General features: G+C 45.9%; 1 protein-coding gene across 3 annotated transcripts in view; it reads right to left on the bottom strand.

The window, feature by feature from the left end:
- Positions 1-4,104: 4,104 nt before the first annotated feature.
- Ufd1 (ubiquitin fusion-degradation 1-like) overlaps positions 4,105-21,342 on the bottom strand; it is a 93,956-nt gene continuing 76,718 nt past the window's right edge. For all 3 annotated transcript variants that reach the window (XM_077652753.1, XM_077652756.1, XM_077652754.1), the window contains 2 exons: positions 4,634-4,712; positions 4,105-4,265 (listed from right to left, as the gene is read on the bottom strand). In XM_077652753.1, the coding sequence (XP_077508879.1) occupies positions 4,191-4,265; positions 4,634-4,712 (154 nt within the window). In that variant the 3' untranslated portion in view covers positions 4,105-4,190. The remainder of the gene's footprint in view (positions 4,266-4,633; positions 4,713-21,342) is intronic.

Here is a 21,342-nt window from a genome sequence, read left to right on the forward strand (position 1 = left end):
TATTAGATGCTGCCAAGTCTTGAATGCTATGCACTGTCTAGACAAGTATAATATGTATTTTTCATAAAAGAATATCTTCATATGTCCAAAAAACTGTGGCAGAAATAAATGATATCAATGCTTTCATCTTTTTTGTCTATTTAGTAAGTACAGAAAATGTCTCATGAATTTTAGAACTATGTCAGTTGGAAACTGGCAAAGTAGTACATGTCCCTGATATGAATAATCAAGTTGAGGACAAATATTTCAATGAATCTTAGTCATTCAAGAACCTTGTTTACAATTTTGAAAAACCTCGGTGACGCTGTCCTTCGTTCTAATGTATTGTGCGGGTGCAGCTGTCACCGGTCAAATATTGTAAGTAATTACCCCGAAATTATAGCCGCAAGAGAGAGCACATATAAACGAGTTCTGCAAAATATACATTAGAAATGTGAAGATACAATCGAATATCACAAATGCAAAGATACCGCTTGAGAAAGGGCAAAAAAGCGTCGCTGGGAACCACGGTGTAAGAATAACATACTCAGGTGTTGACACTCTCCCCCTGCCGCGCACGAGAGCGTCGTCCGTTCGCGGGCACAATATGTTCGGGGGGGGGGAGGGTGCCTTGGAAACCAGTTGCTAGCTTAGAGGGCGCTGCGAAAGGGGGGCCCACGCTAGGCGGCTCGGTCCGCCGTGGCGCGGCACTGCGCGCGTTTTTGCGACATTTTGGTGTATGCGGCTGCACTGCTGTGCTGTTTTAAACAAGTTCCTTTACTTTTCACCAACACCTTGTGTTTGGCTATCGTCGGCAGAGTAGCCCAATCTTCCAGCCAACCAAGCCACCAAGCCCACAGCTGGTGAGTGCTGCGCAATGGGACGAAAGTACTTCGTGCCGAACTGCAACTCGGGCTACCGGACTTGTGCGGAGCATGTGCCACTATTCAAAGCTCCGTCGTCCGACAATGTTCGTTTGGAGAGGTGGCGCCGTGTGATTCCGAGGGCAGACCGGACGTTAATGCCCACTGATCATGTCTGCGCCAAGAATTTTGCAGAGGTCGCGATATCCCGGGCGTATTACGCGGAGCTCAATGGAAGAGTGCTACTTCACGCGAAAAAGAGGCTAGTGCTTTCCAGAGATGCAGTTCCTGCGTTATTTCCGAACTGTCTCAAGTATCTGACGCGGCCAGAGAGACATAGAAAGCCACCTCGGAAGAGGAAACCTCCTGCACAAGCATCTGCACAAGTACATGACAGTGTAAACTTCCGAGATGGCGACTTCCTTATATTTTTTCACCTCATTATGAGTTTCCAAAGCGTACTTGGCTGAACGCTGACTCCTGCATACTTGAGTCCTTCAAGAGCCATTTAGCCTCCAGTGGAAAGGAGTTCATGAAACTTATGCCCGTTCTATGATAATATGCATCGGAATAAAAATGCCGTTTTCTCAAGCTTTCATATTGGGTTATGCCATGATTCGATGCGCCCTTTCATCCAGCCTGATGCATTTCCGGCGTGAGAAACTTTTTACCTAATACGCAGTCTCTTCACAACTTGAGTCGTAAATAGCAGCGCTATATTAGTGGGCTGCATCTTGAAAATTACACTCAGAGAAATAATGTTTGAATGGTCTTCATATAGAGTGAATAAGCAACGATAAGCGTGAAGCAAAAATTTTACGGTGCAATAATTTTCTGCCCTTGTGAATGGAAAAGGGCACGATGACCCCCACTCATATTTATTATGGTAAGTTAGACCTATGATTAGATCGATTGAGCCATGAATTGAGCGAGGAAGTGAAACGTGAATGAGCTTTGAGTGCTGCTCGACTGAGCCCATATCGTTAACTGCTTTACACAAGATAATTTCATGCAAACAAAATGCTAAGACTGGCACACTACTGATTTTAATTCCGAGCAACAAACTTCCTTATGGTTTTTAATTCATGCCACCAAAGAGAAAATCGAGCTTGGGCAGCGGAATCTCAAGGTGCCAGCACCGCTCAACTAAGCCCACTGACATCGGCGCCATCTGTTGGCTTGCAGCCGAACTGCAAGGCGTGCTCCGCCGCAGCCGAGCATAATCTGGACGCTCCAGCGGGCGCAATGTCAACACCTGAGTATTCTTGCACCGTGCTGGGAACAAAGTTCACTGCATGTACACACGAAACATGGCAAGAAGATATTTAAATATATGTATATTCCCTAATAAATATGTACCTAAGTTAAAGCTGCTCTATATAATATCTTGAACAAGCCAAATAAACATGTTGCACAATCACCTTTACGCATAGAAAGACAGAAAATCCTGCAAGAATAAGACTATGATAGCAGAAATCGTGATATGTGTTTAGGTGGTTGTGATAGCACGACTAGGGTACAATAATAGAGGAAGAATGGCGAAATCAATACGAAAATGTGTATTTTAGCTACTTGCAAAGTGGCAACAATCCTTCTACAAAGAAAATAAAAGAAGGGTATTGGTCTGGTTCAAAAAAGAAGAAAAAGCAGGTAGCTAAAAAGGGAAACAAAAGGACAAACAAAAGCCACAGGTGATGTGACAAGTTGAACTACCCAATATCCGAGAGTGTTTGTTGGCAAACGCCGTGTGCACCGGCTTTCAATGAGCAAGGTCGGTCAAATTGGCTATTGATATCCTCACAATTTTCGTATTCGCATGATAATTTTCATCATGATGCTAACTGTTTCAATAAACGGCAAAATTTTCTGTGGTTTTAAAGGCTAATGAATAGTCATACGTTTCCCTAATTACGCATTTATGGTCCTGAAGGAACAGAGCCTTTTACTCGCATTGGTTTTGCTGCTTCGCTATGTAAAGGACAAAGTTTATGAGAAATTTATATCCATAAAGTTTCGGAATTGAAATCCATGTGCTCTGTAGATGCCGCGACGAGCCTGCTCGTAATCGAAACGCCCATGAAACTGTGTGCTCAAATGAGGCTCCTTGCATTATGCCACGAATTGCCACGAAATATAGCCCTAGTTCGCAGTGTTCACGCCGAAATGTCTTTTCGAGAGTGAAAAAGACGTAGACAAAATCCAGCATGATTTCCAGTGCCGATTGTTGTTTTGGTGGGCGGTGAAAAACAGCACGAAAAAATTTCGATGGGGGCTGAAGCCCCATGAGCCACCCCCCTGGCTACGCTCATGGTCATGAGCCATAAGAATAAAAATAAGAAAATTGGGGTCTAGGTGGGAGTCGAACCCGCACTGCCGGCGTGTGAAATGACATGACAGGATAATGCAAAATTTAGAGTGTGATGACGTTACACCCGAGCTGAGTCGCAATGGTTGAAATCGCTGCCACATACAGACAAGAGAAATGATGGAAAGAGACGCGCAACTTGCTCAGATAGGCTGTTTTGATTAGTCCCACCCAATGGCGTCAATGAGAAAGTAAAATGGCAATGGGAAGCACCATGAAAATCGAGTTGAGGGCAGCATTTCCTTTGCTCATATTTTGAAATTTATTCATTGAATAACTTCTGTTCCTATGTGTAATTTTTTTTTGCTTCAGCATCTGTGTGACCTAGAGAATTCACCTGAAGTACAGCCATCATCCCTTCAAGCAGTGTTTCAAAGCCCCTTTAAGAAACTCGCATAGACGGTGGCGCCAGCTTTCCCTCTAGGTAATACTTAGAAGCTCATATGCCCTAGTGGAGCTTTCCTGATGGGGACGTAGAACTGGCCGCTCAGTAGTGCTAACCGCAAGCCGACAGTGGCGCCTGGCAGGTGCAGGGTGCCTATAACGGAGCAGTTATGGGGCCCCTTTATAACTGTAGGAGTGCAAATGACAGTGGTGCTACAGCCATGGCTGAATATTGACATTTATGTCGCTAGGCCAGTCGAAATGTGAAGATCCCTCAGATGGAATTTCATGCCCCTAAATCCTAATTACAGGAGACATGCAGTCGTGCATGCAACAGTTCAATAAAAATTGGACCATTGAAATGTATACTTCCCCATCTACAATACCACAAATCTAAGTTTTAGTACATAAGTTTATGAACAAATATTCAGTCTCCTTGGATGCTTCACAATCAGGTTTCAAATGTAATGAGCAAAATGACTAAACTATATTTAAAGCATACAAAAGGGGGGATCAGTGTGAAATGTACAAATTTTATTTTATTTGCCACCCCAAGTTGCATGAATACAAATATGTTACACAGCAGTTCAGCACTTGGTCTACTTGATGGATTTCTGCTGTCGCAGTGAATGGGCCTTCCCTGAAAATGCTTCAAATTGTTCTTTACCCTTGCCCTGAAAATAAAGTTTAAACAGAAAGAGAAGGAAAACAGAGTGCACTTTAGTTTCACAACCAACTGCACCATTTGTTTATGGGCATCTTCACTGACAGTGTCTTGTTTTTATCATGTGCCTGATAAACAATGGCAACCGATGTAATAGTTGAATTGATATGATGAAAATCTGCACAATTTTTGCACTAGGTAACAGCAATTCTCAATTGGGATAGGGCACCACATACTTGTGTAGTCATGAACTACAAGAAAGCTATAGCTTCCAGTAAATATGAAAATTATGTCTGCTAGTGGCCTCCCCGTCTGGATTTTGCAAGAAGGCTAACCATGCCAGCATGGTGCATGAATTTATGCTAATGTGAGACTCACTTCTGCCTCCTCTACTGTAGGCCGAGCGGTCCTGATGAAATGAAGAGTACCAATGACGTAGTCGTAGTCTGGAATGCCCCTGCAGAAAGGAGGAACAAAAAAGTGCTCTCATTCAGGCTCCAATAATTGGAAACACTGTGAGACAATACTGCTACTTATCACACCAAATACAATCACAGTGTAGTACAGACAATGGCAATCTTCACTGTCTAACAATGAATTAAACTTAACCATTAAGAAAGGACACTAGGGTTGTTACAGGTAAAAAAAAAGGGGGAGGGCACTGAATTGGATTTGATGTTGAACATAGTGTGGCATGCACATAGTGCAGGCCTTGCATTCATGCCTTGCATTTTTTTTCTTTTGTAATCAACATTTTCTGGGCACCACTCTGCACAAAGCAGCAATGGGTTTCAATATTAGAACAAGTCCACAGCGCAGGATTACAACAAAACTGTTACTCGTTACTTTGCGCAACCAGGAATATTTTTCAACTGATGCTAATTTAATAAAAGTTTAAAAACCATTGGAGATAAGCAAAGAGTTTTAATAATGAGTTCGTTCAATTTTAGAAAGTGCAGTACAAATGGTGCAAGTTTCTCTGGGGTTTTTTGCCACCGCATTTCACAGAATTCTGAATAAAGCTTTTGTATGGGTTAAATTTTTTTAATTCGGCTTTTTTTTTTTTGCTGCCTATTTCAGAAAGAAATCTTAGCTATTTTTGGCAAATATTTTTTCACGAAGAATTACTGGTTTTCTTCAGTGATATATGTGGCACCCTTCTGCACTTAAACGTCACGTATAGTTAAACATAGTGGGTGGTTTGTTAAAGCAGTTTATGTATAAGCAATTAAAGCACAAATGGTGTCATGTTTAGTACAGTGGTTACTATGTGAAACACTTATGCCACAAGAAATGTAATAGGGTGAAGTTAAGTGACCTGGCCATAAGACAAAAATATAAATGCAAGCTTATTTCTAAAGGCTAGGTCGAACAAAAACAGATATGAAAAAAAGTGAAAGCAAGGTAACGCACGCACACACGCACACACACACACACACACATGCACACAGTTATTTGTTACTTGTGACATACTGCTCATTCCTTCGGCCACGGAACAAACTGTGAAAGCAACGAATGCATCATAAGAACAGTTTTTGATTAGAAAGAAAGAAAAAGGTGACATGATATAGAAGAAGTTAGCGCAAAACTTAGACGAAGACAGAGAAGAAACACACAAGACGACAGACGAGCGCTACTACCAACTGTTTATTGGGTCTTAACACCCGGAATATATATCCGAAAAAACAAGCATGCGCAGACAGTTGGAGGCACACACGTCATACACCAGCGCCGTGACGAGGCGAAAGGGAATCCAGAAAATCACATTCAGAAGTATAAATCTGTAAGGAAGGATCACTCGCGCAGCGATCAGATAGCCTTTTAATGTGGAAGGCCTCCAGCACAAGCCTCGCTGTGACATTGGAGGCCTTTTAATGTGGAGGCCTTCCACATTAAAAGGCTATCTGATCGCTGCACGAGTGATCCTTCCTTACAGATTTATACTTCTGAATGTGATTTTCTGGATTCCCTTTCGCCTCGTCACAGCGCTGGTGTATGACGTGTGTGCCTCCAACTGTCTGCGCATGCTTGTTTTTTCGGATATATATTCCGGGTGTTAAGACCCAATAAACAGTTGGTAGTAGCGCTCGTCTGTCGTCTTGTGTGTTTCTTCTCTGTCTTCGTCTAAGTTTTGCGCTAACTTCTATATCATGCAAAGCCAACTTGCCCGACAACACGCTCTTCTGAAAAAGGTGACTGGGGCCAAAACCGAGGCAGGGCCAGAAAGCCCCTCATTACGTAGTCTGCGTGATGACGGTAGCAGTAGAAGTGTTGCTGAACCATTACAGAAGCCAGAACATGGTGCTCTTTTTATCAAGCTTGCGCATGCTTTCATGTTTATGGTGGCTTGCTACAGTTACAAACACTGTTAGTGCTCTTACATGCCATGTAAGAATTCCTTGACCAAGAGGCACTGTGCTAGTAGATGAAGTTCGACGAGGTAGCTGAGCATATTGGTCTGCATTTGGCCTTTGTCTAAACCAACAAATCCATGCCTCGCAAAGTACCTTTGCATTGCTGAATCGAACGATCCCGTGGTCTCGCCACGTTCCTGGCTTCAGCATTTCGTTAATTCTCTCTTCTGACCGGTTGTAACCTCTACTCAACAGCTGACAAGGCATTGAGCACATGTGAATGATAAGGATCTTTTTTGGTTACAACATAATTTGAAACGATGAATTCCGTGCACGCTCATCCTTTTTCTTTTTTTTCCGTTTAAACTGCAAACCCTTAACCCATAAGCATATGAAACCCCTAACTTTTGCACCAGGTGCATGCAGTAAAACCTCGTTAATTCAACCCCCACTAATTCGGAAAACTGAATAGTTCAGACACCCTGTCCGGTACCATGAAATGTATGTTCTATTTTGTGGTGTGAGACTTGTTAACTGGGAGAAATTTGGCTGCGCTTTGGTTAATATCGAGAGGCGATGAAGCCCGTGGGTACACTGGGTGTCAGAGATGGGGTGATGACGACTGAGTGAGCGAATGAGAAGGCTGGTCTTTACAGAAAATGCGACACTGCTGTCCAACCTAAATGTAAAAGCACCGTAAATCAGCGCATGCTCATCAGCTGAGAAAGTTCAATGGGATGCTGTGTTGTTTCATGCTGCGTTCTGCCATTTTCTTCTTTGCTCTCGTTGTCAACAATCTGAAGACCATACTGTCAGCATTCGTGTTGTCGTAGAGTCTGTAACCATTTTTTTTTCACTGTTATGTCCTACGACAATCAAAAGTTTACGGGACGCGAGTGTGCGGAAAAACTATTATTTCAGATAGTCAAGTAATCCAGTCCCCTGAAATGCGTCAAAGCATGAAGTTACATGCATGCTCCATCTGCTGGCAACAATTCCACGCAACTGAGCCGCGAGGTAGAGCTGCAATGAATTGTTTTCCGAGAACATGCGTCCCGTAATATTTTGTTCGCGATAGTACGTTTACACATGTCCCTCATGGCCCAAGTTACGTTGGGACGTTCAAACCCTTAAAACCAAACATTTATGCAAGGTGTGCGCATGAATGTTTGGGAAGCTATGGGTGCCCCGAGTGTCCTAGAGGAAATAAATGTTGGTTTATTTGAAAGTGTGCTCGCAGTGCATCATTTAGAGAAACTATGAAAAATAGTTATGATCAGGCAAATTTGTTGCAAGAAGCAATCAACAATTAGTTTTATTCAAGAAATAAACATACACTGATGTGAAATACTTCATTACTGTTTTAAAATTTTTTTCATTTTCTCCAGTTCCATGAAATTCGAATTAACAGGATTTTACGGTGCGGGAAACCCTGTATTTAGCAGCACTTCTACAATGGTCATTATTACAGCCTCCTATGAGTTCATGTAACCACAGGCCTCCAACAGTTTACAAAGGAAATATTCAAAATTCCACAAGTGCGCTTTCCCGCATAACAATGTTGCCCAAGACAAGATGGCTGACCATGCGTTTCCAGCTAAAACAGAGCAAGAAGGACTGTTATTTTTTTTTATTCTCCAAAATACGTTTCTTACATCCTATCCACAAACTTAGCACCTGTCCTGCAGCCCTAGCAGTTTTTTTTTTTTTATAGAGAAGTTGGCCTACTTGTCTTTGGCAACATAGCTATGTGGAAAAGCGCACTTGCGTGTTTTTGAATATCCCCTACAGCTACTTTAAAGTTAGCTATGAATTTTACTTTATCAATATGACAAGTGTGAAGTAAAACAGGTAGCTGCTTGTTCAAGTAACCTGCCAATGCTGCTATTTCAATTTCGCTGCCATAGTTTTCTTTGAAGCCTTGCCTCAGGTTAACTGGGCCACTCTGTATAGAAAAAGGCTAAGCACCTGCATGTTTTAGATAACAGGCTTGGTGACTGTGGATGATAGTAATGCTCCCTTATGCTACCTTTGTTTCAAAAACTGTCGGTTTCTTTCATATGCATCTTAATAAACAACAGGGTAAATCTAAGGCAGAAATTTTCTGGAAAAACAACGCTGGCCCCCATTTATTTACTGAAGACTGCAAGAACTGCACTGTGTAACAAGAACTGCCCCTACTCGCCTAGTCCGTTTCTTATATGTGTTGTTGTAGAATTGACAAAAAATACAAAATTTTCCTGTGGCATGGGGAAAGCCAACATATTTCAGTGACAAGCTTTAGAACATAAACCTTGCAGTCCCAAGAGATAAAACATCAATCAAAAATACCCTTTCATGTGGGGGAGGTTTCCTATATATGCTTACACAAGTGCGAACTGCAATTGTTGCCACTCAAGAAACCACACGGTAGATTATAGTTGCAATGTGCAGAGACATCAACACAGCACTTGCCACGTTGGAGCAATACAAAATAAAACTTTAAATGAGTTGGCAGCAACACTGTGGACATGGGTGTGTCTGCTGAAGAAGCCAGGCCCAGTTAGCCTGCTGCAGGGAGGCACTGACTGCTCTGCTGAATGAATAACAGAGATTTGGTCTGCCGTGGCAATATATAACACAGGTGTAAAGAAGACGACGAGCATGTGCGCAAGCCGCATGGTCATTGCACCAGGCGACTGCTCGCACCAGGCACCAGGCGATATGCCCGGAGTACTGGAAGGTATCCATAGCCAGACAAGAGAGCCGGGCGAGAAATGTTGGGGACGTTGATCTTCATCGTGGCGCGTTTTTTGAAGGGACTGGGTAACTGTCGTGAGCGACTGGGCGATCTGGCGGCAGTCTTCGGCGTGCCTGGCGGCTTCGGAAACGGTAGTGCACTCAGATGCGTCAGGGTGGTAGGGGAGAACAGTATCAATGGGAACGGAGGGATGGCGGCCATAAAGGAGGAAGAAAGGAGAAAATCCTGTCGTAGATTGCGTAGCAGTATTGTATGCGAACGTAATATACGGGAGAATAAGGTCCCAGGTCGTGTGGTTCGAACCGACGTACATAGCCAGCATGTCCCCCAGAGTGCGGTTAAAGCGTTCAGTGAGGCCATTGGTCTGAGGGTGGTAAGCGGTGGAAGTCCGATGGATGACGTTGCACTCACAAAGCAGAGATTTGATGACATCAGATAGGAAGACACGGCCTCTGTCGCTGAGGAGTTCTCGAGGGGCACCGTGTCGAAGGATGAACCGACGCAGAAGAAAGGATGCCACATCCTGTGCCGTGGCAGCAGAGAGCGCGGCGGTTTCAGCATACCGCGTGAGGTGATCTACGGCAACAATGATCCATCGTTTGCCAGAAGCAGTGTAGGGGAGGGGCCCATATAAATCGATGCCAACGCGGTCGAAAGGGCGAGGCGGACAAGATAGCGGCTGCAACTCGCCAGCAGTACGGGTAGTGGGTGTCTTGCGGCGTTGTCAGTCGAGGCACGAGCGTACGTATTTCAAAACGAAATTGTACATGTCACGCCAGTAGTAGCGGAGGCGGAGGCGCGTGTAAGTCTTGAAAAGGCCTGCGTGACCGCATTGCAAGTCAGTGTGAAAACATGAGCAGATATAGGACCGTAGGTGGCGAGGAATGATGAGGAGCCATTTTCGTCCATCAGAATGATAATTACGGCGATAAAGCAGGTTATCTCGGATCTCAAAATGGGAAGCTTGACGGCGCAGCGTGCGGGATGGTTTAACCGCCGATGGGTCGGAGAGAAAGTCCAGAAAAGCACGAATCCATCGATCCTTGCGCTGTTCAGAAGGCATGTCACTGACGGTGGGAGATTGCTCAGGGGCTCCGATTTCGCAGAGGCTGGCAAGTTCAGCGGGGAGCGGGGAGCGAGACAAGGCGTCGGCGTCCTGATGTTTGCGGCCCGACCGGTACACGACTCAGATGTTGTATTCTTGAAGACGCAGCGCCCATTGCGCCAGGCGGCCGAAAGGATCTTTCAAAGAGGAAAGACAACAAAGGGCGTGATGATCCGTAACGACGTCTGAAAGGACGGCCGTACACGTAAGGGCGAAATTTGCCTAAGGCCCACACAATGGCAAGGCACTCTTTTTCAGTCACAGAGTAGTGAGACTCAGCCTTTGTAAGTGTGCGGCTGGCATAGGCAACGACATATTCGTCGTATCCATATTTGCGCTGAGCGAGCACTGCACCGAGACCAATACCACTGGCATCCGTGTGCACTTCAGTCGGGGCCGCCGGGTCAAAATTACGCAAGATGGGAGGTGCCGTGAGGAGACGACGTAAGGTGTTGTAGGCGTCGTCGCAGGCGGGTGACCAAGCCGAAAAATCGACATTGGCGCCGAGGAGCTGAGTCAAAGGGGCAGCAATTGAGGCAAAGCTGCGAATGAAATGCCTAAAATAAGAGCAGAGCCCTAGGAAGCTGCGAAGTTCCTTAGTGGTGGAAGGTTTAGGAAATTCAGTCACAGCACGAAGTTTCGCTGGGTCAGGGCGTACACAGTCTTTCGACACAAGGTGACCTAAAATTGTCAGTTCACGGGCTGCAAAGGTGCATTTTTTTAAGTTTAGCTGCAGGCCTGCGTTTTTGAGGCATGTCAAGACGTCCCGCAGGCGAGATAGATGCGTTTGGAAGTTAGGTGAAAAGATAACAATATCGTCCATGTAGCACAGGTACGTCTTCCACTTGAGGCCACGCAAAACGGTATCCATCATTCGCTCGAAAGTAGCAGGAGCGTTACACAGGCCGAAAGGCATGACGGTAAACTCGTAGGGGCCGTCAGGGGTCACGAACGTGGTTTTGGCACGATCTGCAGCTGCCATTGGGACCTGCCAATAACCAGAGCACAAATCAAGGGAAGAAAAGAGCTCCGCGCCTTGTAGACAGTCCAGGGCGTCATCAATATGGGGCAGAGGGTAGACGTCTTTGCGTGTGATCTTATTAATGCGGCGGTAATCGACGCAAAACCGAACAGAGCCATCCTTCTTTTTGACGAGGACAACCGGGGAGGCCCAGGGGCTGGTGGAAGGCTGAATAACGCCGCTCTGAAGCATGGTGTCTACCTGTTCTTCAATAACTCTTCGTTCAGCGGCGGAAACACGTTATGGGCGCTGTCGCAGAGGGGCATGGGCGCCGATTTCAATGTGATGCTCGACAGTCGACGTGTGCCCCAAACCGCTTTGGTGGCAATCGAAGGACGAGCGAAACTCCTCAAGTAGCGCAAGAAGCTGGGTTCGCTGAGTTGGAGGTAGAGTGGCGTCGATAGAGCGAAGGAATAGGTCGGTCAACAATGGGGCGGCCGCAGGAGTAGGTGAGCTGAGGGCGTCCATGGCGACCGGCGGTGATTCTGCGGCAGCGTCGGGATGGTTGAAAACAGAATCAAAGAGCTGCACGGTGCCGATGCATTCTCCATTGCGCAAAGTGAAGGGGCTTGAAAACGGGTTGAAGACCCACAGTGCGGTGAGTCCGGCGGAGAAAGTGAGCAGGGCATAAGGCAGCAGCAGGCAATGGCGACGCAGAAAAGTAGGAGACGGCGTGAAGAGGACACTGGCATCGCGAACACAAGCACAGGAGAGAGGCACAATCATGGAAGTGCACGCAGGAATATCGGTACTGTCAGCGACAAAAGCTTTAGGAGGAACAGGGGCACCGCAAATTTCAGTCTCTGGCACGGGATTCGGCAACGTGGAGAGCGCTACTTGAGCCCGAGCACAGTCGATGACCGCGTCATGAAGCGATAGGAAGTCCCAGCCCAAGATGATCGAATGCGAACATGACGGCAGAACGATGAACTCAACCAAATATAGAATGTCTGCTATGACTACTCGAGCAGTGCACGCTGCTAACGGCTGGATGAGGTGTGCACTTGCAGTTCATAACGACAGGCTAGAAAAGGGCGTCTTCACTTTCTTCAAAGATCGGCAAAGTGCTGCATCCATGACAGAAACCGCAGCACCGGTGTCTACAAGCGCCATCACAGATACGCCCTCTACAAAAACTTCAATTAAATTGGCGGCAGACAGACGAGGCCTTTCAAATTTCGACTGCGCAGTTCTCGCGTCAGGAACTGCGGCACCTAGTTTTCCTCTTGAGTGGTCGAGGGACGCCGTCGCATCGGAGAGTTGGAGCGCCGACGTGGAGAAGGCGAACGGCATCCAGAGAAGGAGGTGCGCTCAGGAGACAGAGAACGGCTTAGGGGCGGCTCAGCAGGAGGCGAGTACTGACGCTGGGACCAGTAACCGGAAACTTCAGGAGGTGTTCGTGAGATGTTCATGCGTCGATGGCAAAGCTGTGCAACATGACCTGGCAAGCCGCAGAAGTAGCAGATCGGGCGGTTGTCAGGCGTGCGCCAGGAGTTTCCCAGTTGAGCAGGCGGTCGATTATTATCAGGCGTGCCCCAGGAGGTTCGCAGATGAGCAGGCGGCGAAATAAAAGCAGCGGGCTCTCGAACGGGACCAGGAGGCGGAGCATAGGTAGGTGGACGAGGTCGCGCAACAACGTCCGCATAAGTAAGCGGGGCTGCAAGAGGTGTGGGCTGAGGGGCTTGCGGGAGAGCTTCAGCGACCTGTTCTTGAATGATGTGCCGCAAATTCGGAGTTATGTGTGGTGATGGCTCTTGATGGCGGGAAATCAGCGAGAGCCGGCGAGCAACTTCTTCTCGGATGAAGCTCTCGATGTGCGGTAGGAGCGATGACTGGTCTCTTGCATCGTTCAGGCCAGCAAGTGAGTCGACATTAGTGGTGTGTTCGCGTGTCAGAGCCCTCTGCTTGCGTAGTTCGTTGAAGCTCTGACACAGGGTGACGACTTCCGCGACGGTGCGCAGGTCTCACGCCAACAACATCTGAAAGGCGTCGTCATCAGTGCCCTTGAGAATATGCCTGATCTTGTCGGCTTCGAGCATCTGAGCGTTCACCCTCTTGCACAGATCGACGACATCCTCGATGTAACTCGTGAAGTTCTCGCCAACCTGCTGCGACCACGCACGCAAGCGCTGTTCGGCACGGAGTTTTCTGACTGCCGGGCGGCCGAATACCTCTGAGAAGTTAGATTTGAAAACAGACCATGATGTAATGCCCGCCTCGTGGTTCCGATACCACAGATTCGCAACGCCCGCAAGATAGAAAATCACAATGTTCAGTTTGGTTTCCGCGTCCCACTTGTATGCGCTCACCCGCTCATACGATGCGAGCCAATCCTCAACATCATGGTCGTCCGTGCCACTGAAGATAGCGAGAACCAGCACAGATGACGGCGGCCGGGCTCACTTGGTGGTTAGGCATCGCGGTAGGGGGTGGCGTTCCGTTGCGGAGTTCCAGGGCGAGAGGACGTCACCCAGCACCTCCACCAAATGTAAGGTGGGGTTTATTCTGAGAAGCTTCCTAACGGGAGCAGGGCCAACAGCGGGTCAGCTAGTCCAGCCGAGAGCGTGTGCCAGGCGATGACCATGCAGCTCGCGCATATGCTCGTCGTCTTCTTTACAATGGAGCCAGAAGCATGCACCTGGCGATGACCATGCGGCTTGCGCATATGCTCGTCGTCTTCTTTACACAGGATAGAAACTGGCACTTTAGCCGGGCGCACACAAAATACTTTACTCCCAGCGAAACGAAAAGGATCTGATTGACTGTGGCAGAGTAAAGCACTCAAGTCGTCAAGGGGGGCACTGGCCATCACTGATGGCTCGTACAGACTGGCAGTGGACTGCAGCAACGCCGTAACTCGCATCGACCCATACCCCATTTCCAATATACAAAAGATGCTTTCTCGGCTGGGCTGTGCCAGATACAACAAATGTAGTGCTTGCAAAATAGGACCAAATGAAGAGGACACCACATGCACGAACTTTCAATTAATTTTATTCATTGCACGCTCTGATCTCAAAGGAAGTCACTTTCAATCATACCTTCTACCCTTTGTTTGTGCCACCCTTGATAGTGATACAGAGACAGTGCTCACACAATCGTCTTTCCAGTATTTCATTTGTGTAGCTTTCCATGATCCCGGCTTGCACTTCGAACACTGTTCAGCTAGGTTTCCTTTATCATTGTCTGTGTTCTTGTTGTTTGCATAGCTTTTTGTTTCATCACCTCCCGATTTGGACTATGTTGACTTGACCACATGACAGTAGCAAGGAATATACAACCCCTCCTGCAAAGTCAACAAATTTGTTCTTGTGCTTCTTCCTGCAGGTTTTCTTGTTTACATGAAACAGATTTATCATCTTACACAGTTTCGTCCGTATATTTGGTGCTGAAAAAATGACTCCAGCATCTGCTCTCTGGCCAGTTCTTTTTTTTCAGACTATGTGAAATCTTGTGCATATACGGGATTGCTTCTATTTTCTAATGCTTCTCAGGCAGGGTTGGACTTCAAGAGTGATGCTTACGGATCAGAATTTCCACTACCGACACAGAGATACCTTTAGGAAACCCAGTTTCTTCTAACCATTTGACTTGCTCCTGGCAGGTACTGTTCACCAAGGGTTTTCCAGCGTCTTTTTAAAACACGTGCTTACAATACCTTTTTTTTATCTGCTCCAGCATGTGTCAGTGGTCTTGTTCAAACACCAGCCTGATATCCAGAAAACGAATTTCTTTGTTTTCTGGTATTTGAAAGGCCACCTGACGGAGACATTCCTGAAAAATCGCTATTACATTTAAGGACACTTTTCCCAGGCAATCCAATGTACTCTTGACCACGCTTAGAAAATAATAGACATACCTAAATGCTCTTGTCATTTCACAGCCAATTAGGCGCTCATTCAAGATTTTTTTCCATGCGTGCTAGGTACAATTATTCGGCGTTGAGGCTAGACAAAACACAATACACACTCCCTGTTTGTGCAGGTAGTAGGGTTTGCCTTGCCAGATGATAATAGATGAGTTGGGACAAAAAGCTAAAAGATATAAAAAATCTGCATGGACACTCCTGTAGTGTTCTGAGATGCTGATCCTCCTAATTCATCAGTGCTACTGTTGACACATTTAAGAAAGCCTGAGCATGGTAGTGAATAGTGAGGAACCTTAACATCAGTTGAGAAGGCCTTTGAGTGCTTGTGTCTTGAGGAAGGCCAACACTTCAGGTGTTTTACAAGGCATGGATCCTAATTGTTGAAGGGATAGAGACACCAAATGTTTTCTCTCTCCAGAATGATGCGCAGCACATTAGCAAATATAGGCAACCATGTGGACTGTGCCAACAAGTGGGATACAATTGATTATTGAATGTTTTTTCCTCCTGCTTCCGTTTCAACAGCCATACACTGGCTGTGACGAAAAAAATGTGTTTAGGTCCTGTGAGGCGGACAAAAACTCCGGTATGGCCACTACTTTCATTGTTTTAACTCACATCAACTCTTACACAAGCCTGCTCATGAGTTGGAATGACAGAAAATGAACAAGCAGCCATCATATCTCAGTTGTGTCTTGAGGAAGTCCAATACTCCTTCAGAGTTTTTTTTATAAGGTACAGATCCTCGACTGTTAATAGCTTTAGTTTGTCGCGTAGGAACAAAGCGACTGACCTGTGCCAAATGTCATTCTCAGAAGCAATTACCCTTAACGGGACATCCGGTTTGTATTTTTTCGAAATGAAAAAAAAAAAAGCTTCTAGATGATTTCGGTTCCTATTTTCTGTGAACTTCCATACCCCCTCGAGACTTAGCTTCTTAAAGTTTTTTGCTTGAGTTTTGAGCCTAGACAATGATTGCTTAGCTTGGCACTTAAAGGTGCACTAAAGAGGCCTCTGAGCTCATCTTTTTACCATGGGAACTCTATTTGCACGCCCCGAGCATTCTTAGAAACTTCAAATTATTGTCCTGTGCAGCCGATTTCCTTATTAAATCGAATTAAATGTCCTGGCTCCCGCCCTTTTTGAACTCATTTCCAAAAGTAGGACGAGTCAACCAACGCACGGAGTGCCTTTCAGCCAGTCGCGTGGCGGCTTCTCTTTCACTGTGTCTTTTAGGTTTCCGTGAATAAATAGTTTCACTTGCAGACAACACAGTCGCAAATTAAGCCCACAGAAATAAAACTATGCGTGGACTCTGGTTTACATATCACTTCACCGATGGCAGAGTGGCAAGCCACCACGCGACTGGCTCAAAGGCACTCCACATGTTGGCTGACTTTTCCTACTTTCGGAAGTGCGTAAAAAAAAAAGCCAGCGGGGCTAGGATGTTTAATTCGATTTAAAAGGAAAATTGGCCACACAGGACAATAATTCCCGTGGTAAAAAGACGAGCTCAGAATCCTCTTTAGTGTACCTTTCAGCGCAAAGAAATAGCTTCATTTGCTTTGGCACTGAATTCAACATTGGGAAGAACGGCAAAACCACCTTCCTTGTCTGCTGGCAAAATACTAAGGAAATGTTCTGTTTAGTAATTGGCTATCTTTCGTATAGAAATCTTCCGAGTGCCACTGCTAGCTTACATCTAAACAGGGTGTCCACATCCGCAACGATGCAGTGGTCCGCACGGTCCTCGGTAGCTAGTTGGGACACTTGACGTATGAGGGTTTACATCTCCTGGGGTGATTTCTTTGTCTCCACGGCCAATTTTGGACCGAGCGATACTTTCTTTACATTCTCGGACAAAAAGACTTGATCAAAGCTGCAGTTGCTCAGTGGTTAAGGCGCTCGGCTGCTGACCCGAAAGATGCGGGTTCAATCCTAGCCACGGCGGTCGAATTTCGATGGAGATGAAATTTTAGAGGCGTGTATACTGTGCGATGTCAGTGCACGTTAAAGAATTCCAGGTGGTTGAAATTTTTGCAGCCCTTCACTACGGCATCTCTCATAGCTTGAGTTGTTTTGGGGCATTAAACACCCATAAAACAAACCAAGCCAAACTCGATCAAAGAAGTGGAAGGATCCTTTTTGTGCTGGAGGCCTGGTAGTTAAACACAATCGGAGATGACTCATCTGCTTCTGCCGCATGAACTTGATGGTCTGGTATGCATGGCGAAGGTAGTGCTAAAGCTGGCGTCTGCCTTTATCTGTTGGTGCTGCTTCTTGTAGTTGTACTTCTAGTTGTATCCGGTAAAATTGCGCTTGTCGACAGAACTCTGATTTATGGATTTTGCATATCCTTTTTCAATGAGCCACAGAAGGCATGAAGACCCTGAAGATGAGCTTGCCGTTTTCAGTAACTACATTCGCATGTATGAAGAACGGCAGGAATCTTGCTCTGCACACTGCTGTTGCGATAATGGACACATTGCCAATAGGGCCGTTTCACCAGCCTACCAGGCCTCCAGCATAAAAAGGGTCCCTCTGCGTCCCGAATCAGGTCGTCTTGTCCAAGAATGTGAAGAAAGTCTCATCGCTTCGTACAAATTTCACCACGGAGGCAAAGAAATCGCCTCGGGAGCTGTTAACCCTCGTATGTCAAGTGCCCCAGCTAGCTGCAGAGGACCAAGCGAACCATTGCATCACTGAGGGTGTGGACATCCCGTATTGATGCAAGCAGTCCAAGTCGATTTCTATGGGAAAGACAGCCAGTTACTTAACGGAACATTCCCTAAGTATTTTGCTAGCAGACAGGGAAGGCAGTTTTGCCATTCTTCCCAATGCCAAATTTAGTGCCGAAGTAAATGGAGCCATTTCCATGCTCTTTCAGTATCAGGCCAAGCAATCATTGTGTGGGCCCAAAACTCAAGCAAAAAACTTATGTAAAAAGCTAAAATCTCGATGGGGTGGTAAACTCCATAGAAAATAGCAATCAAAATCAACTAAAAGCTTTTTTTTTTAAATGTGAAAATGTACAAACCAGACATCCTGTTAAGGGTAATTGTTTCAGAGAATGACACTAGACACAAGTCAATCGTTTTGTTCCTATAAGACAAACTAAAGCTATAAACAATCGAGGATATACACCTTATAAAAAAAAAAGACTCGGAAGAAGTATTGGATTCCCTCAAGAAACAACCAGACTTTAAAAATGAAAATACTGTTAATAGGTGATTTCAGTCAGACATTATGTTTGATATTACACTTACTCATGATTTGGTTCAAACTGTAAATGAACCTACCTGTGTACAAGGTTCATCTTCTATACTGGACCTAACTGCCACTATTCCATGCACACTGCATTGGTTGAAAACAGGCTTTTCAGACCATCACCTGGTAAGCGTCACGTTAGATTTAGTAAAGTACTCTTCCCTTAACAAAAAAGTGAATCACATACGCCCTTTCAAGGATTATTCAAGGGATGGTGTTGCCACACTGATTGAAAATATGAAACCTTGTTTATCATGTTTTGATGAAAGTGATGACATCTGTAAGCTGTGGGAGCCATTTGTTCAAATGTGTCAATACGTAGTCTAAATGCCTTCACGCCAAATAAGTGCAAAAAATGCACGAACACACACCTTGGATGAAGCAAAAGATTAATAAACCGAAGCAAAAACTAAAACAAGCAAAAAAATATAACCGTCAGTCCAGTCTTATTCATACGCTCAAAAATAATCTTGACTGCGCAGTTCTTGAATCAAAAGATTTGTACTTTACCATAACGTTGCCTAGTTTTGTTAAAAATGATCCGAGTAAATTCTGGAATTATCTGGAATTAGAGGATTATTGAAAAAAAATACGAGTGAATGGAGATACAGTGACTGATCCAATTAACAATGCATCATCATCATCGTCATCATCAGCCCGACTACACCCACTGCAGGGCAAAGGCCTCTCCCATGTCTCTCCAATTAACACGGTCCTTTGCCAGCTGTGCCCACCCTACGCCTGCAAACTTCTTAATCTCATCTGCCCACCTAACCTTCTGCCACCCTCTGCTACGCTTGCTTTCTCTTAGAATCCACTCCGTTACCCTTAAGGACCAGCGGTTGTCTTGGCTTCGCATCACATGCCCTGTCCAAGCCCATTTCTTCCTCTTGATTTCGACTAGGATGTCATTAACCTGCGTTTGCTCCCTCACCTACTCTGCCCGCTTCCAGTCTCTTAACGTTACACCTATAATTTTTCTTTCCATGGCTCGGTGCGTTGTCCTTAACTTAAGCTGAACGTTTCGTTAGCCTACTCGTTCTCCGCCCGTAGGTGAGTGCCGGTAAGATACAGCTGTTGTACACATTTTTCTTGAGGGATATTGGTAAACTGCTACTCATGATCTGAGAGAACCTGCCACATGCGCTAAACCCCATTCTTACCTGTTCTACTTATTTCACTCGCATGACCTGGGTCAGCTGTCGCTACCTGCCCCGAGTAGATGTATTCCTTTACCACTTCCAGCACCTCGCTTCCTATTGTGAACTGCTGTCCCTTGTTAGACTGTTGAACATTATTTTGGCTTTCTGCACATTAATCTTTAGACCCGCCGTTCTGCTCTGCCTGTCTAAATCATTGATCATGCTTTGCAATTCATCTCCTGAGTGACTCAGCAAGGCAACGTCCTCAGCGAGTTGCAGATTATTTGTGTATTCTCCATTAAATCTTATCCCCAACTGTTCCAAATTCAGGCCTTGGAGTGCCGCCTGTAACATTGCATGAACGAAATTAACATCGCACAAAATTGTAATGCTTATTTTCAACAAAACAGGTTTACAATGTGTGCAAAACGCATCATACTTTCCAGTATCAGAAGCAAACTTTATTAGACACCCTGATTTATCTCCTTTTAGAACTATCAAAAATATCTCTTGGTTCTGATAATTTACCAAATGTGTTTTTGCAGCGCTATGCCAAAATCACTGCAAAGTTTCTTTCTGTTCTGTTTAGAAAATCTCTGCTGCCATCAACACCCCCGATTGAATGGAAGGCTGCTCGAGTTGTTCCTATCTTTAAAAAAGGCACTGCTCTTTAAAACAAAGTTATTGTCCGAGTTCCTTAACTTGTGCATGCTGTAAGAGTTTGGAATAAATTATTGCAAAACATAATAATTTTCTTGAAGAACACTCTGTATTAAGCAATTTTCAGCATGGATTTAGAAAGGCTATGCAAAAGTGACACAATTAGTTTCAATAGCACATACTTTGCTAAAACAGTAGATATCAATGGCTCAGTGGTTATGGCGCTCGGCTGCTGACATGAAAGAACCAGGTGTGGAAGGCGATCGACATTTATTGGAGGTCCCGGTAGCCGGAGCTGGTGAGCCAGTGGAGCGGGCAGTCGACGTTGCTGGCCAGGCCGGTTGCAGAAAGCGTTCTGCTCTACGCGAGGCAGGTCAAGTCGGAGGTGTAGAGTCGGAGACTACGAGGTTGTGCACTGGGCGTGGGACTTCCCTGGATGCACTGGAAGAGGAGGCGCTGGAGCAAACTGGGGAGAAACGGCAGTCCAGGAGGAGGCAGCCGGCTGTGACTGGTGGCAAGGGACCGATGCTTGCCAAACCATGGGTCGGGGCTCGTTTGGTGGTAGCGACGGTAGAGAGACCGGTGCGGGGAGGGGCTTCGGCGTAAGAGCGGGCGGAGGGAAAGCCGAAGCAGCTCGGTTAGTGAATGCGGTCAGGGGTGGTGAGTCGAGTGGCGCCGCAGCTTCTGAGTCGGGAACAGGAGCGCAGGAAGGCGGTGGGAGCTCTAAGCCAAAGTACGCTGTCAGGCCCTTCTTGAAGCCAGCGTAAATGTCGGGGTCAGGAGGCGGCAACCGCAGCTTTGCCAGGAGACTGGGGCTCCGGAGTTCGCGGCTGGCGTGCTGATAGCGCAGCAGCTGGCTGGACACATGGTTGACATGAAAGTGCAAGTCCAGCAGCGCCAGCCACAAAACGGGGTCCCTGGCATAAAATG

Source organism: Amblyomma americanum, chromosome 2, assembly GCF_052857255.1.
Source record: "Amblyomma americanum isolate KBUSLIRL-KWMA chromosome 2, ASM5285725v1, whole genome shotgun sequence".
Taxonomy (NCBI): Eukaryota; Metazoa; Arthropoda; class Arachnida; order Ixodida; family Ixodidae; genus Amblyomma; species Amblyomma americanum.